At 43.1% G+C, this 14,833-nt stretch overlaps 1 protein-coding gene across 1 annotated transcript; it reads left to right on the top strand.

Moving 5' to 3' along the window:
- The first annotated feature begins 1,803 nt into the window (after positions 1 to 1,803).
- On the top strand, positions 1,804 to 8,732 carry LOC147132407 (cyclin-dependent kinase 5 activator 1). The gene is made up of 2 exons (XM_086014375.1): positions 1,804 to 2,196; positions 2,397 to 8,732. The coding sequence occupies exon 2, from the start codon at positions 2,446 to 2,448 to the stop codon at positions 3,439 to 3,441; it is 996 nt and encodes a 331-aa protein (XP_085870501.1). The 5' UTR covers positions 1,804 to 2,196; positions 2,397 to 2,445; the 3' UTR covers positions 3,442 to 8,732.
- The last annotated feature ends 6,101 nt before the right edge of the window (positions 8,733 to 14,833 follow it).

Raw genomic sequence — 14,833 nt, 5'->3', positions numbered from 1 at the left:
TTTACGTTTGCTTTTTGGCTGCCCACATATTCTTCTTATCTCCGCTGCCCCATCACGACTTGATTGCTGAGTTTTTTTTTTTCTGGAGCTTCCTACAGTTCTGCCCCTCTGGGAAAACAAGATGCCAGCTTTTATTGCCCTCTTCCCATCGCATGCGGTTCTCAGACAACTGCGTTACTGCCGAGAGGAATGAGCTAATTACTCAAAAATGTTTTATTTTAGCTTCGGAATCTAATCTGTAGTTGTTTTGAAAACACTGTAAATTGTTATGTTTAAAGGCGCGCGTTTTGATACATTCCTGGCTCACATTAGAGTGCGCACGTGTTGTGACTGGTTAGTCGCAAGGCCGTTCTGAAATGACGTTAATGTTAAATTCATGTCATCTATCCGCTTAAGACAAAACTGTGAAAGTTGAGGTTGAAGTTGGTTTGTTGATATTTTGTTTTCCTTGTGACGCATGAGATCCTCTTTCACCTGACACCTCGTGGCAGCAACATGACCTACAGTACAACATGGACTTATCAGAGGACAGTTACATAATATTACCTGAGCCACAGAAGGATTAGTTACCAGTATGTATTTGCAATTGACGTATGTTCTGGACTGTTTTTTTGGAACTTTTTTTTTTTTTCGCTGTACTACAATAAATTGTAATTGCACATTCACTACAGTAGGTGGCAGTGGGGCTCATATTGTCAGAGTGTACACAGCGAGTATAAACAATGTTAATGGTTATTCAGCAGATTTACATTTCTTTTTGGTTTTTCTTTAATGTTAAGGATACAATGTTGTACAGATGTGTACTTAACAATTGTCTATTCATTATAATTAAATTAATTATAAATAATAAAATTAGAAATATCACCTCATCTACAAATGACCTGGCCCTGAACCTTGTCTAATAGAAGAGTGCTTTGTCCCTATAGTGGCATCTATAAGTTATTACGAAGCTTTTTGGGTTGGTTTTAATGACAGACTTTCACAACTAGCGGCCGGGCCCGATCCCTATCCCCGCAATAAGCAGACGAGCACTGTATTAGCAACGGGATTGTTACTTTAACCAACCGATTTCAAATTCATCCTCATTCATCGTCAACATCAGCATTTGCGACTACTAATGTTGGTCAGAGCCAGGGGCGGAGCCAGAACGTGGCTAATGGCTTCCGCCACAAAGTATATTCAAATAAAATGACAAACTGAATAATATGACGCTCAGATCTTCCTTAGACAACTACAATTATGCCATTCTTAATATTAAAAAAAAAAAACACAACAAAACACAAATTCAAATATAATTTCATAATAATTTACAAAAAATTTAAAAGTGTATATATATATATATATATATATATAGTTTTTTTTCTCATGAATTTCACTGTGCACACCCATGACTCCGCCCCTGGTCAGAGCAAAACTTGCTAGCCACTTTAAACTCTTTAGCTAAGGAATGCAATACATAAATGTATGTATTCTAACTATATATTTTTTTCATGTTTTTGTCTTATTATAAAGTGATTCTGAACAAAGAGGCACACTTACGAGCTCTATATTGCGTTTTTGTATAGAGGTGATGTTTTATATTATGATAGTGATGTTATTAAGGGGTAGAGTAAGTCCAATAAGTCCCGACTAAAATCTCCAAGTACCAAATGGACGGCGGCCATTGGGAAACGCCGAATTTGGGCTCGACCATGCGTGCGCTGCTGCAGCTGACCTCAGTCCAATTCAGCGCAGTCTGTGGGGAAGAGTCGGGGGGCGGGGCTACGAGCCGCGGTGTGCGCCCACTGGCTGCAAGAAGCCGACTGATATGCCCGAGAGCTCGCTCACTAGGTCCGTCTGCCGGGAGCCGGACTGGGACGCTCAGCGCTCCGTTTGGGAGATGATTCGGGGATGACGATCCGGAGGAAACTTGAAAGCAGCAAACGCCGCGGAGGTCCGCATCTTCGAGCATGGAGAAGCGTACGAAAAGAGATTTCATCGCAATATTTACACGCGTGCCTGTAGAGTGGCTCTAAGGCGCACGGGAGGAGGATGACAACCGCATCCCGTCCAAATGGTCAACGCGCTGTTGCATCTGTGAAGAGCGGCTCCAAGCTTGCACAGGAGTGACTTTCGTGCTGGAGAAATAACTCCAGTTCTTGCATTTGCATCTGTGCGGACTGCGACACAGCTGGCTTGATAGTCTGCAACTCTCAGGTGAGCGTCTTTGAAGGGGACTTGATGTGGGTGTAGTATTAGTTTAGAATTAGATTTTTTTTTTTTTTTTAATAATAATGGGAGAGGCTTTCTGGATTTTCTGAACTGGTTTGGATTTTCGTGTTTGTTCAAGTATTGTAGAAACTGTCCTCACGCATCTTGATTTCGTTTTGTTTTCATTTTTATTTCTGATCATTCAGTTGAAGACGAGCGACAGCGAGCTCGGGCATCGGTCCCGTCATCCTCATCATGGGTACGGTGCTGTCTCTGTCGCCGGGCTCACGCAAGTCGGGCTACTACGACAACCGCCCTGGCTCGTTAAGCCACTACCCGAGCCTGAGCAGCCGATCTCTCAACAGTCAGAAAGACCGCGGCCTGAAGAGAGGCCAGTCCATCTTCCTCCCGGTGCTCACATGGAAACGACTGGTGGCCTCCACCAAGAAGAAAGGCAACTCCAAAAAAGGTTCCAATGGTCCAGTTGGCCTGGTGGATCCTCTCAACAACAACAACAACCTAAACATTTACCAAAAGGATCCCGTGCTGCACCTCAACTACGAGAATGTGAGGAAGTCCCTGTCGTGCGCCAACCTGACCAGCTACGAAGTCCCGGCAGGACTCGGCCTGGGGCTGGGCTACGGGCTGGGACTTGGTCAGGGCCACGGATACGGCCGCATGAAACCCCAGCAGCAGCTTTCGTCGGTGAAAAAGGCCCCCCAGGGGACGGCGGCCACGTCCCCGAAACGCGTCATCGTCCAGGCGTCCACCAGCGAGCTGCTGCGCTGCCTGGGCGAGTTCCTGTGCTGCCGCTGCTACCGCCTGAAGCATCTGTCGCCGTCCGATCCCGTTCTGTGGCTGAGGGCGGTGGATCGCTCGCTTCTGCTTCAGGGCTGGCAGGACCAGGCCTTCGTCACGCCGGCCAATGTGGTCTTCGTCTACATGCTGTGTCGGGACGTGGTGGACGGCGACCTGGTGGCGTCGGAGCATGAGCTGCAGGCCATCCTGCTCACCTGCCTCTATTTGTCCTACTCCTACATGGGCAATGAAATTTCCTATCCGCTGAAGCCCTTCCTGGTGGAGGCGGGGAAGGAGGCGTTCTGGGACCGATGCCTGGCCATCATCAACGCCACGAGCTCCAAGATGCTACGAATCAACGCAGACCCGCACTTTTTCACGCAGGTGTTTGCAGAACTCAAAAGCGAAGGGGGCTGCGGCCCGCAAGATTACAGTCGCGTTCTGGATCGGTGAGAGGAGTTCCGAAAAGCACCTTCTTGTCTATCCGGACGCTCATGCCGACGGACACAAACATTCGGCTCCATCTGCTGCCATATGTGTTTATTTAATTTTTGCGTCTTTGATACTGCGTGCCAATTTTTGGGTAGGAATTTGAGATTTAAAATTGAAATGTCCACGGTTCAATGGATAGGACAGAACTCAAGAGGATTCGACGTAAGCATTATTCGTTAAAGTGGAAGTCAACCCAAAAATGTTGTATGCGCTTACACTGGTCTAAACACGGCATTCGGATTACAATTGCGTTTGTGGAACATGAGTTAAGAAGTAAATTTCACTGGTTTTTGTCCATCTCAGGGGGCGGCCATTTTGCCGCTTGCTTTCGACACCGCAGCTGCTCACCTGTTTCCTGAGGCTGAGCCATGATTGGTCGAGCCCTGAGAAACTGTGATGTCATTTTCAACAGAAAGTGGCAAAATGGCCGCCCCCTGAGATGGAAAAAAAAAACGGGTTGATTTGACTGCTTAACTCATATTACACAAACACAATATTCATCAGAATATCACGTTTAGACTAGAGAGGCTACATAGAAAATAATATTTGAAAGACATTTTTTGGGTTGCCTTCCGCTTTAAATAATTATGAAGCAATGTAAATAAAATAAAAAATAAAAAAAAAGCAGGGCTGAAAAATTATGAAAAATAACCTAATTTAATTTTTTTTTTTTTTTCGCTTAATCATTTTAACCACCAACAAACCATGACAACCTAACCCTCTGTGGGCGGGAGTCCCATTTGTGTCGTTTACCTAGAAAATCAGCTTGCGTTTACTTGAATTCAGGAGCCTTTTACTCCACCTGTCCCGTCGAAGCCTGCACAGCATGTGTCGGGCTCCAGTTGTCTCAGCTGCCTCTCGGGATCCCTCAGCATCCTCACGCGCCTCCTTTGAACGCGATAAATCAACGTGCGCGGCTCAGACTGGAGGACGCCGCTCTCTCCGAGCACCATCACGGATTTCCAATGGTCACAACCTACACATCCAAACAGATTGGATTGACATTTTCATCAAAATGTGGCACAGACAGTTTAATCTGAGCAAATCGGATATTCCGGGACGATGCAAAGCGATATGGCGATTGGCAGAGCGAACCGACGGGAACAGATGCGTGTCAGTAGCATGTGAGTCCTGCTATGTGCGTTCAGGCTTTTGTGGGTCACCTGGCCTGAGGGGGCGGTTGCCTATTTTTATTCCAATCAAATTTACCAGCAAGCTTTTCAGTGTTCTCAGAGTAGTAGTCCTTTCATACCCTGGTTTAGCGCGGACGCATGTGAGCGGGATTGCGAGTGGCCAGCCGCCAGGGTCATCAGCTGTTTAGCCCATCCTGTGTTCCCTCGCATCTTGTTGACAGGCCGTCACAGCCCGGGTATTAATTAGATTAGTAGATTACGACTGCCCTGCCCCCGTCCCGCAAGACCTCGCCACCTCCTTGCCCGCTAAACAACCCCCGTAGAGTCCGCCGGCTAATCCAGGCCGCGCTGGACGGCGAGCCTTTAAACGCCCCGTCATGTGCCCTTTATTCGGAATAAAAGCGCGACACACGTGCACTGGTCAGGGTCCAACAGGAATCCGAATTTGGCTCGGCGTCTAATGAGCGTGCTGCACATTCCCGTCTGTCATTCACAGGCTTCTTAAAGGGGAAATCTACCTAAAAAAAATTGTTTTTGTCAAGAATATGTTCTATGCAAGCCCACTAGTTGAAACAGGGCATTCTGATAAATATTCCGTTTGTGAAATAAGTGTTAATCCACTCGTCTTTAGCCATCTCTGGGGGGGCGGCCATTTTGTCACTTCTGTCGCCTGAAAATGACATCGCAACTGCTCACGGCGACCAATCACGGCTCACCTGTTTTCTGAATCTGAGCCGTGATTGGTCGTTGCGACAGGTTGTGATGTCATTTTCAGTCGACAGAAGACAAAATGGCCGCTCCCGGAGATGGCTAAACATGGGAACATATTCTTGAAAAAAATATGTTTGGGTGGACTTTCGCTTTAAAACTGCGAGTTCATTAGTCTGAATGTGAATTATTCCCTGGGATGAACCATTGGCACTTGTGCTCTACTGACTTTAATCCCAAATGTGCATATGCAACACGCCCGTATAAACCTAATAACATTTTTATAATCTGGATGGCTTTCAGTGTTATTTGTGCGAGTCAACTTTGAATACATTGCAATGATGAAAATATATCATCTGTGCAAAAATATTGGGCCACTCATAGAACGTCAACTGTTAACGCTGTTAAGTGGGGAAAAACATTATTTCATGTAGCTACATACTTACATAAACCATTACTAGCATTAGCATATGGTGAATAATAAAAGTGTTTAAAGCAGTAGCTTTTCAAACGATGATAATTGGGATAATTTGCACTTCGGGAACAAAGAGGCTAATAAAACTGCTGGAATTTGGAGTGCAGGTGGTGGTATGCGTGGTGAGCATGGTAGGATCTTGCCAATGATGACTACCTGGTCCATTGACTGAAACAGGGGGAATATAAATTCGCTGAGAAGTAGACAGAGCTAGCGGTGACCCACTATTTTTGCACAATACTGTATTCAACTCAGACATTGCTGTGGTGCTACAGCCACTCCCCCAAAGTCATATGACAAGATCTCAAATTTGACCTTAACACACATAAACAAACGCCGCGGCGCACATCCCTTCAGTGGGTAATCCAGCACTAATCCTACCACCCAAATCAGATAGAGAGGGGGCGAGGGATGACGAGATGAGGGGGGGGGGAATACAGTTGGGAATCCAACTGAGATTTTGATGTCACACCAGCGCTTGCAGTTTTTGACCCCCGGCTCAGCCTTCACATCCTCCTCGAACAAAGTGAAGGCCGCATAGGCCCAAAGCTGCCTATTCCCAGCCCTGTTGGAGTCAAAGCCGGCCCGCCCGCCTCTGCGCCCGCCCGAGGGAGGCTCGCATGAGTCACACCAGTCAACCAGATACGGATGACGCCGTGATTCACAACCACGAGAGGCGCCTTTTCTTGGCCTTCAAATGGCAGCCATTTTGGGTTTATTCTTGCTTCTGCACCCCCTCGCTTGCACAGCTTTGACAAGGACACTTGTGTCTCGCAAACACCCCCACCGCCCCCCGCCCCATCCCCGTTTGCGCGCACACTCAGCTGTTCATTACATTTGACACCCCAGCCCCGCCAGCTTTCGTCAGGACAAGGAAGGGCAGCATTGTTAGCATGAGGGCTGTCATATTTCTTTTCATTTAATGAGACTGTAGGACAAAGTGAAAGGTCACGTCGCCAATTTACAATGAAATCAGAGCATGGCACCGAGTGTGACTTCTTTAATTACCCTAATTGACTTTATTAGTTTCTTCCAGGAGCAGGATGTGACCCTTACGTGAGCCTCTCGCTAACATCCTTCCTTGAAGTCAGACACAAAGGAAACACTAAAGTCGAAATGAGCGACATGTCAAACTGTTTGCACAAAATGGCAACTGTCCCCTTTTTTATAGTACCGCTGTCCAATCAGTAGCCGAGCTGGATCCGGTCGCTGCTCCTCCAATCGTTCCTCAGAGCAAAGCGGTTTCCGAGCCAATTAACCGGCGTCTCGGATGGAACTCCAATTCACTTCATCCAATCAAAGGCCTCCTTTGCCATCCACCTGCGGGACAGCAAGCAAACGATGCCTGTGGTATTTCTGTGCATCACGAAGACTTTATGCTTGGACCTGAAATAGACATCTGTGGAGACGACTGGCAAATTGATGAGATTACGCGCGTGTATTTGTCATAGTAGTCAAATTCAAAGATCAAAAAAAAAAAAGAAGACCAATAGCAACGAAGAGTCTCCCACGCACATACAGTTAAGGCCAAAGTGGGTCAGGCGATGGCCAAATGTTGTTAAACATGTTAAAGTGGATGTTTACTCGTTAAATGGGTACATAATCTATCTGGCAATTACGCCGGCTAGTGGTGTAAAACTAAATTGTGTTAGAGGTATTCCTAAAGTGTTTGCCTTTGTCATATTTTATTTCATCATGGACTTTTTGTGGATCTGAAAATGACATGTGAGGAAAGGTAATATTTTGCCAATTTCTTGTGTGATTTCCGACGGAGGTAAAAGACATCCCATTCACCGGATAAAGCATTAATTTGAACTCAAAAAGGGTCCGCATATGAATAATAATGGTCACGATTGGTTTTCGAGCTTGAAATGTTATCATGAAAATGTAGAATAGTGTTGAGTTGCCACAGCTCTGTGAGTTGTGTTAAATTATTGGAGGGTGCTGCTGCATGTTCGCCTTAACATGGTGAGACCGATGTAAATATGGCGGCGTGTTCCAAACGGAATACAATAAAAACGAGGAGAAAAAAAAAAAATAGGATAAAGTAATAGTGTTGTTGTGTCGTAGAACGCATGCTGGCTGGTAGTTTAGAAATGTACTGTATGTTTATTTGATTTTTTTTTTTTTTTTCACCTGTTCATGTTTCGCTTTTTATACATAATTCTTGTTTTAAAATGATTCGTTTGTCATTTTTAAAAAGGTTTTTTTTAACAAGCATGTTGTCAACATCCATGATGACTTTCATTGTCATCATGACTGCTCATGCTTCGAAAACACTGGAAAAAGATTTGACAGTTATTTCTTCCGCAGCTCTTGAAATAGAAAACCATTTAACTCCTCCGGGTAAATGTATTATTTTCACAATCGCACATGACTTTAAATTTAGATGGTGATCATTTTGGGGGGGGGGGGCAAAATTGTTTATAATTATGTTTCATGAGGCAAACCTCTCTGGCCCGCTTTTAAGTTACAGAATGTTATCAAATCGATCAAGTTAGTGGCTATCAATGGATTTTCCCCCATCAATGCAGCAGATGGTGATACAAAGATGGCCATTGTACTTGTGGTGTTTGTCTCGGGCAGCTCCAGACAGCCTGCGTACACACAGATTGTTTCACAGTTTCATTTACGGGCAGCACATGGGCCAACAGTGGGCAGATGTTAAAACTAAAACAAATACATAAATATAATATAACTTTCAAGTTTCAATCTCCCCCCTTCCGGCTGGGCCGCTCCGGGTTGCCACGGTTGAACTTCGTCTGTAACACGCAAAGCACATTAACTTGAATGAACATTCATAAAGTCACTGAAAGCGTGTCGCTCGTATAACAGGAAGAAAACTTGAAGGCAAAACGCCGCATTTGTTTTTCTTTTTCCATGACGACAATGTTTACTATGTGGATTATTTAATAAAGTATGGCGCTGAAATACAACTCTGATGTCAACGAATTTGATTGCATCCGTTCAACTGAAATAAAACTGCCTCCGTCTACAATCCAGTCAATTTGTTTGCTGGTGGATTCATGTGAGACAGAAAATAGCTTGAAGGCCCGCCTCACAATAGCCCGGGGTGCAGATGGCCTTTTAGCTTCCTGCGAGGGGGGGCCGAGGGGGGGCTGTGCTCCATCTGAGAAGTCAATCCACCCCCATGCTGCAACGCCAGGTGGAAGGGTTGCCTACCTCGCAAGTGCCATGGAGGGGTGTGCAGCTTTTAGACATGAGGGAACCCTGCCGAGCTCAGAGGTCATTTTCCCGGCATTAAAACGGGGACACCAGCGGAGCACTGTGGTTTTATGTGCCTATTTGGTACTATACTGAGCAGGGGGGGGCGGGTGCTCACTTTCCACCTATCTCCATATTTTACATTTAACCATATTCACAGATGTGCACAGCGCTGGTGTCTTTCCCCACCAGTCTCACCTGCTTTGAGAAATTCAAATTCTGCGGCGTAGTGTCGCGCACGTTGGGATTTGAATCTCCGCTGTGGAGTTTCCACGTTTAAGCACAACAATTTATTAGTAGAAGATTATATGAGTCAAATATTGTGCCATCTTAATCATCACAACTGTTTAATAGATAACTACACTTTTAGGAGATAAACCTCTTTCAGAAAGGGACATCCCAAGATTCAAAACGTTATGTGAACATCCACTTCATTTGCAGCTGTTTACGTAAATCTACTATTTTCTTCTCAAATAAATAAATAAAATGTTCAAAACATCTCATCTACCTACTTACAGAGGAATGTGAGATGTTAGCTATTTCCTGACCGCGTTGCTTAGGCTACTAAAGAAACAGTAATATTATTAAAGCAGCACTGGGAAAGAAATCGACCTTAATAAAAAATGTTCACAACTCTTTTGATGAAACATTGACCTACAAGTACAGTAGGTGAACGGGACTTCATGCCCTGAGGGGGTCTGGATCGTTTTTACTGGCACAAAGCAACTTTGAGGAGGATGGGATCAACTCTGGCGCACAAAAAAAATACAAATATCTTGAATTGCTTTACGGCATACTCACTTCCTCCTTTCGCTATAAGGACGCCTCAGGATTTCACGACACTACGTGCTGGCACGCATGGGAAATATGGGTTTCAAAACACTACCACTTTTGTCCACATGGCGCCACCATAATCGATACAAACTGACATATGTCACCATGTTGCTTTAATATTATATCAATTTTAAATATTCAGCGACAAGTTGGTATCCTACTTTATATTACACCTTATACCGTATATATGGTGCCAAATAGCCGGCCGACATTAGCGGCTAACGGCTAGCATCTAGCTGCTCACTGGTTGGCCGGTGGCTCGCAGCTGGACGTTTCACGGCAGTTTAATTGGTGAAAATGATTTCATTTGGATGCTGCTACTGATCCATTTTTAACAAAATCCAGACTGAGTCATGTGGGACACTGCTGACGGTTTAATTGAGCACCGTAGCATGTAGCATGTATGGTGTCTACATTGTACCATTCACAATAATACAAATGAACACATCGCAATCGAATGCCTCAAAGATGACTTTGCAGTCAAAACGGCTTAGTCAGCAAAGCGCAATAGATCTGCCAGGTGTTTGATGATATCGGGAAACGATTATGGAAGTGACATTAAGAATGAGTTTGCAGTGCTCGACATGCTGAGAGGGCAGCGAGGGAGGAAGCCATATGGCTCTGGATGGACACGAGGTCAGTGGTCAAGGCGGGGCCGACCAACTTGGAGGGCAGAGAGGTGAGGCAGGCGAGGTCGGGATGCTTTGATTAAAAAAAATAAAAAAATAAAAAAAAAATGAAAGAAAGGAGAGACAAGATGAAGAGATCGGCTGCAGATGGCTGCCACCCTGTTTGACTTCAGTCCAGCTTTCTTGTGTCCTTGAAGGACACAAATCACACGGCTCTGCCTCCATGTGTCAGAAATTCGGGGTGTTCTGCGCTTGCTTTCGGAGGCCTCGGTTGCTCTTCAGTGACTTTTACGAGCCCGCTGGGATCACGCATGTTGCAAACGCCCTCTGTCAATGCTTCCTAGAAAAGGATTATGGTGCGCAAGTGGTTTAGATCTGCTAGCCAGATGTACCGTTCAATGTCGTCCGTGCCTGTTTATGTCTCACCATTTGAATGCGACAACAGCTAGTTTCATCTTTTATGTCTTCCCTGTCTAACGTAACAAATCTCCAATTGTTTTGTTCATGGGACCAGTTCCACCAATTCAACTTCAAACATTTACTCATTGGTCACACGCGGTTGTCGACAACCACAATCAATCCACCGGGCAACCCGTGGCCAATTATTTTGAGAGGAAAAATGTGATTAGGTTTTGAAAAATGACAAGAAAGTTGTCTCAAATCTCAAGTACTGTTACGAACACGCTACAACTGAAGGTAATTCAACGAAGACTGTGAAAATACGGTCCAGAAACTTTTTAGCTGTATTCCGGGAAAATGTGCAATCGAAATTTATGAGCCGTGAATACGAGATAAAAAAAAAAATGTATTTGCTAAAAAACATTGAAATCCAGATTTCATCTGAAGAAAACTTTAGGTTATTGGACAAAATAAAATACAAATGCACAATAATATAACAGCATAATGTGCTTATAAATCCCTCGTCTTGTAGTGACCAAGCGCTTTTATTGTTTCAAATTTGCAAGTGGGGGCTCATTATATTGAGGTACAACCATTTGTAACCATCTGCTAGACTAAAACTATTGCCTGGATGTATGAAAGTAAGGGTCCATTGTTACAAAAGTAATACGAATCCACCACCCACAACATGAGCATCCACATTTGTGACCAGAGAGCAACACTAATTGAGGGAACAAGGGGTCTCAGTGAAGAAGCTCTGTACCAATTAGCCAACAACTCTGAACTAACGCCCCGATTTGATGATTTAATTAGTGAAGGGGAAGCTGACATCATTACAGCGAGGAACATAAATGAATAAAACTCATTGGAGAGGGAGAAAGAACATTAGGAGAATATGATAATGGTAATAAATATCATGAGCTTTGAGAACACCGGATTACATTAATGCGAATTACGTTTGTCTTTTCTTTTTTTTTTTAATAATTAAAATTGTGACGTGAATTTAAATTTTCCGCCTACAGCGGTAATTCGTGGAAAAATTCAATGTTTGAGAAAAAAACAAAAGCAACAGTTCATAAATTATGATTTATGATGCTATGTGGAGTGCAGTTGTAGTTTTGGATATTTCATTACAGTTTGTTTTTATTTCGTTTTGACTTTTTTATTTTTTTAATTCAGTTAGTTTTTCTAACCTTAACCTTAAAAAGAAAGCTTTGTTTTAGTTAAGTTTTTATTCAAATTAGTATTAGTTTTATTTTTGGGGTTACTGGTATATGGCGTATTTGCGGAGTGCAAGATTTATAAAAAAAAAAAAAAAGTCACTCAGTATTGTGTAATAAAGGACAGCAAACTTCAACTGCCAAACAATTGTTCAACTTTTTTTTATGTACGGCCGTATAGTAATACCAAAATAAATACATTTCAAATAAACTCCAAAAGCTGGTGTTTGGAATTCAGTAACACATGACAACGCAGGACATTTTCACTATAATTAATTGGTACTTTTGTTTAAAAAAAAATATATGTATTTTTTTTTTTAAAAACACCCATTTTTATTTTCTCCCATTAAAGAAAATGTTTATTCAATTTCAGTTTTATCTACTTCATTCGTTTTCGTTAACTCGTAATCTTGATGTGGAGCTGCCTGGGTTAAATTGGGCCAGTTTGTCGTAAAAACACAGCTGTAATTCCTCCAACATTAATTATGCATTGAAATATTCAAATTAGAACCCTTTGGTTTCTCAAATATATCCAGATTAGTGCGCATGCAGTCTGGTGGCATGTTGGTTTAGAGGGAGCCGAGCGAATAGCAATCTGCCCCTCATGTTACTGTAATCTCCAACATGTGACCTCCCCTCGGGTCCGATAATGGAGAGATGCAAGGGGAAAACCTGCTGGGCTCGCCAAAGCAGTGGTGGGTCTGCCCTGAGAGGATTTAGGGGCAAAAACACATCTCTGGGACACATATTATGCTAAATCCTCTCCAACTCATTCCAAAATCCTAGCTGCGCGGCTGCTAATCCCTAAAAAGAAGCAGAGCAGGTGCCGGCCGGCCGGCCTCTCCGTAATGGAATTGCATGGCGCTTTAAGTGATTGCATCAACAATCAGCCGGGCCCGATCAATTAGATTAGAGCTAGACGACTCGTATTTTGCATAGAGTGAAGAAACAAACGCGCAGCCATTCATTCATTTCCTATGCCGCTTGTCTTCGTTAGCCGGAACCACAGCCAATCCCATCTGATTTCGGGTGAGAGGCGTGGTGCACTCAGACCAAAAAATTGTACCAATAAATACAATTCACAGTATATAATGCTTAGCAGGGATGTGAGGGATTTGCTTCAAATAGGCACGTAAATATGTTAACCACAGCTTTTGCATTCATGATAAAGGGATTACATCACAATAACAATCCGTTTCCTACTAAATGGAATGCTCTGAATTCCAGTGGAGTCAGATTGGTGGTGCAGTAACTGTCAGAAGAGATGAGATGTCCATTAGCATCTTGTCCTGCAAATGAGCAATTTACACATGACGGAGTATTGGATCATTTGATATCATGCATAGTAGATTTGATATCATGCATAGTAGATTTGATATCATGCATAGTAGATTTGATATCATGCATAGTAGATTATAATTCAAATGTATACGCATGCGACCTCTATACAAATGATACATTCAACCAAAACTGATTGTTGTAACATTATGGGATCAAGCTTACCTTTGTGTGACGTATATGCTTCATGTCCATGCAAAAGTGAAATTGAAGGGAGTAAGATCAAATAGAAGATTTGAAAATTCTGCGACTGGTTTATAAATGACTGAATGGTTCGGGTCCTGAATACATTAAAGAAACGCTGATTGATTAGAAACTCAGTAGGGCTCTGAGGTCTGCAGATTGGGGTCAATTAGCGGAGGACAGAGTTCAAAGTAAACATGGTGACGCTACGTTTAGCTGTTATGCTGCACGTAAATAGAATCAATGGTCAAAAGTAGTGAAGTCAGCCTGAGTGACAATGCTTTTAAATCCTTTAAAAAAAAAACATTGCTTGTTTTCCCTAAAACTTTGATTAAGGTCTTCTAAATATTTTTAAGTAATTTCAGAAACTTGCTTTTATTTCTTTACATTTTTTGTGTTTTATAAATCTTCTGTTAAAGTGTTGAAACGTTGTTCATGTTTTTGTTTCTTAAATTCATGTTGGTAAGCTCCTTTTGTTTTCTCTGCTTTGGTTTTGAATGTCATTGTGTTTGCAAATGATTTTAGGTGCTGTATTTTTACTTGTGTGAAGCACATTGAATTGTCCTGTGTACGAAACGTGCTATATAAACAAAGCTGCCTGGCCTACTTATTAATGTACAATATACACTTGACATGCACTGCTAGCTCATTCCGCTCAGTATCATAGCCAGGCGTTCAAAGCTAGCTGTGTTTACTAAATCTTGCCAAGTCACAATTTCCTGTTCCATTCACACTATTTTGTCTAAAGTAACATATTTCTCATGTCATAATTTTTCTCCCCATTGATTTCTTAACTCATCCACAACCAGACGTTGTCATACCCTCTTTTACCCTAACGTTTGAACATTTTTGAAAAAATTACATACAAGTTCCTGGGATTGAATGGCTGGACTGTGAAAAGACAAATTCTTCAATGGCAGTGAATGAGTTAAGCCCAATTTTTTTGCACTTTTCATCATTGCAGGACTCCTAACAGCGTGTTCTGTTCTGTATTAGTCCGTGCATGTGATTGGAACAAATAACAACTTGCAGTTTGCTTCCATGTACTGCTAACAAGAAGACACATTTTATTCCCCCCCCCCCCTACCAAGTCGTTCACACATTCATACCACCTCAAAGCTATTGAGGTCACAAGCACCGACACAGTCACACTGACGTGAGGATTGTGAAAGATGGTCTCTCAAGGTGTGAATTGATGTTAGAGTGTCT

This window comes from Filicampus tigris, chromosome 18 (assembly GCF_054856515.1).
Source record: "Filicampus tigris isolate MCC_2025a chromosome 18, RoL_Ftig_1.0, whole genome shotgun sequence".
Taxonomy (NCBI): Eukaryota; Metazoa; Chordata; class Actinopteri; order Syngnathiformes; family Syngnathidae; genus Filicampus; species Filicampus tigris.
This window is presented reverse-complemented; position numbering and strand designations above follow the sequence as displayed.

What these genes read in the sequence shown, in the direction of transcription:
- LOC147132407 (XM_086014375.1), top strand. Translation starts at nt 2,446, where the DNA reads ATGGGTACGGTGCTGTCTCTGTCGCCGGGCTCACGCAAGTCGGGCTAC.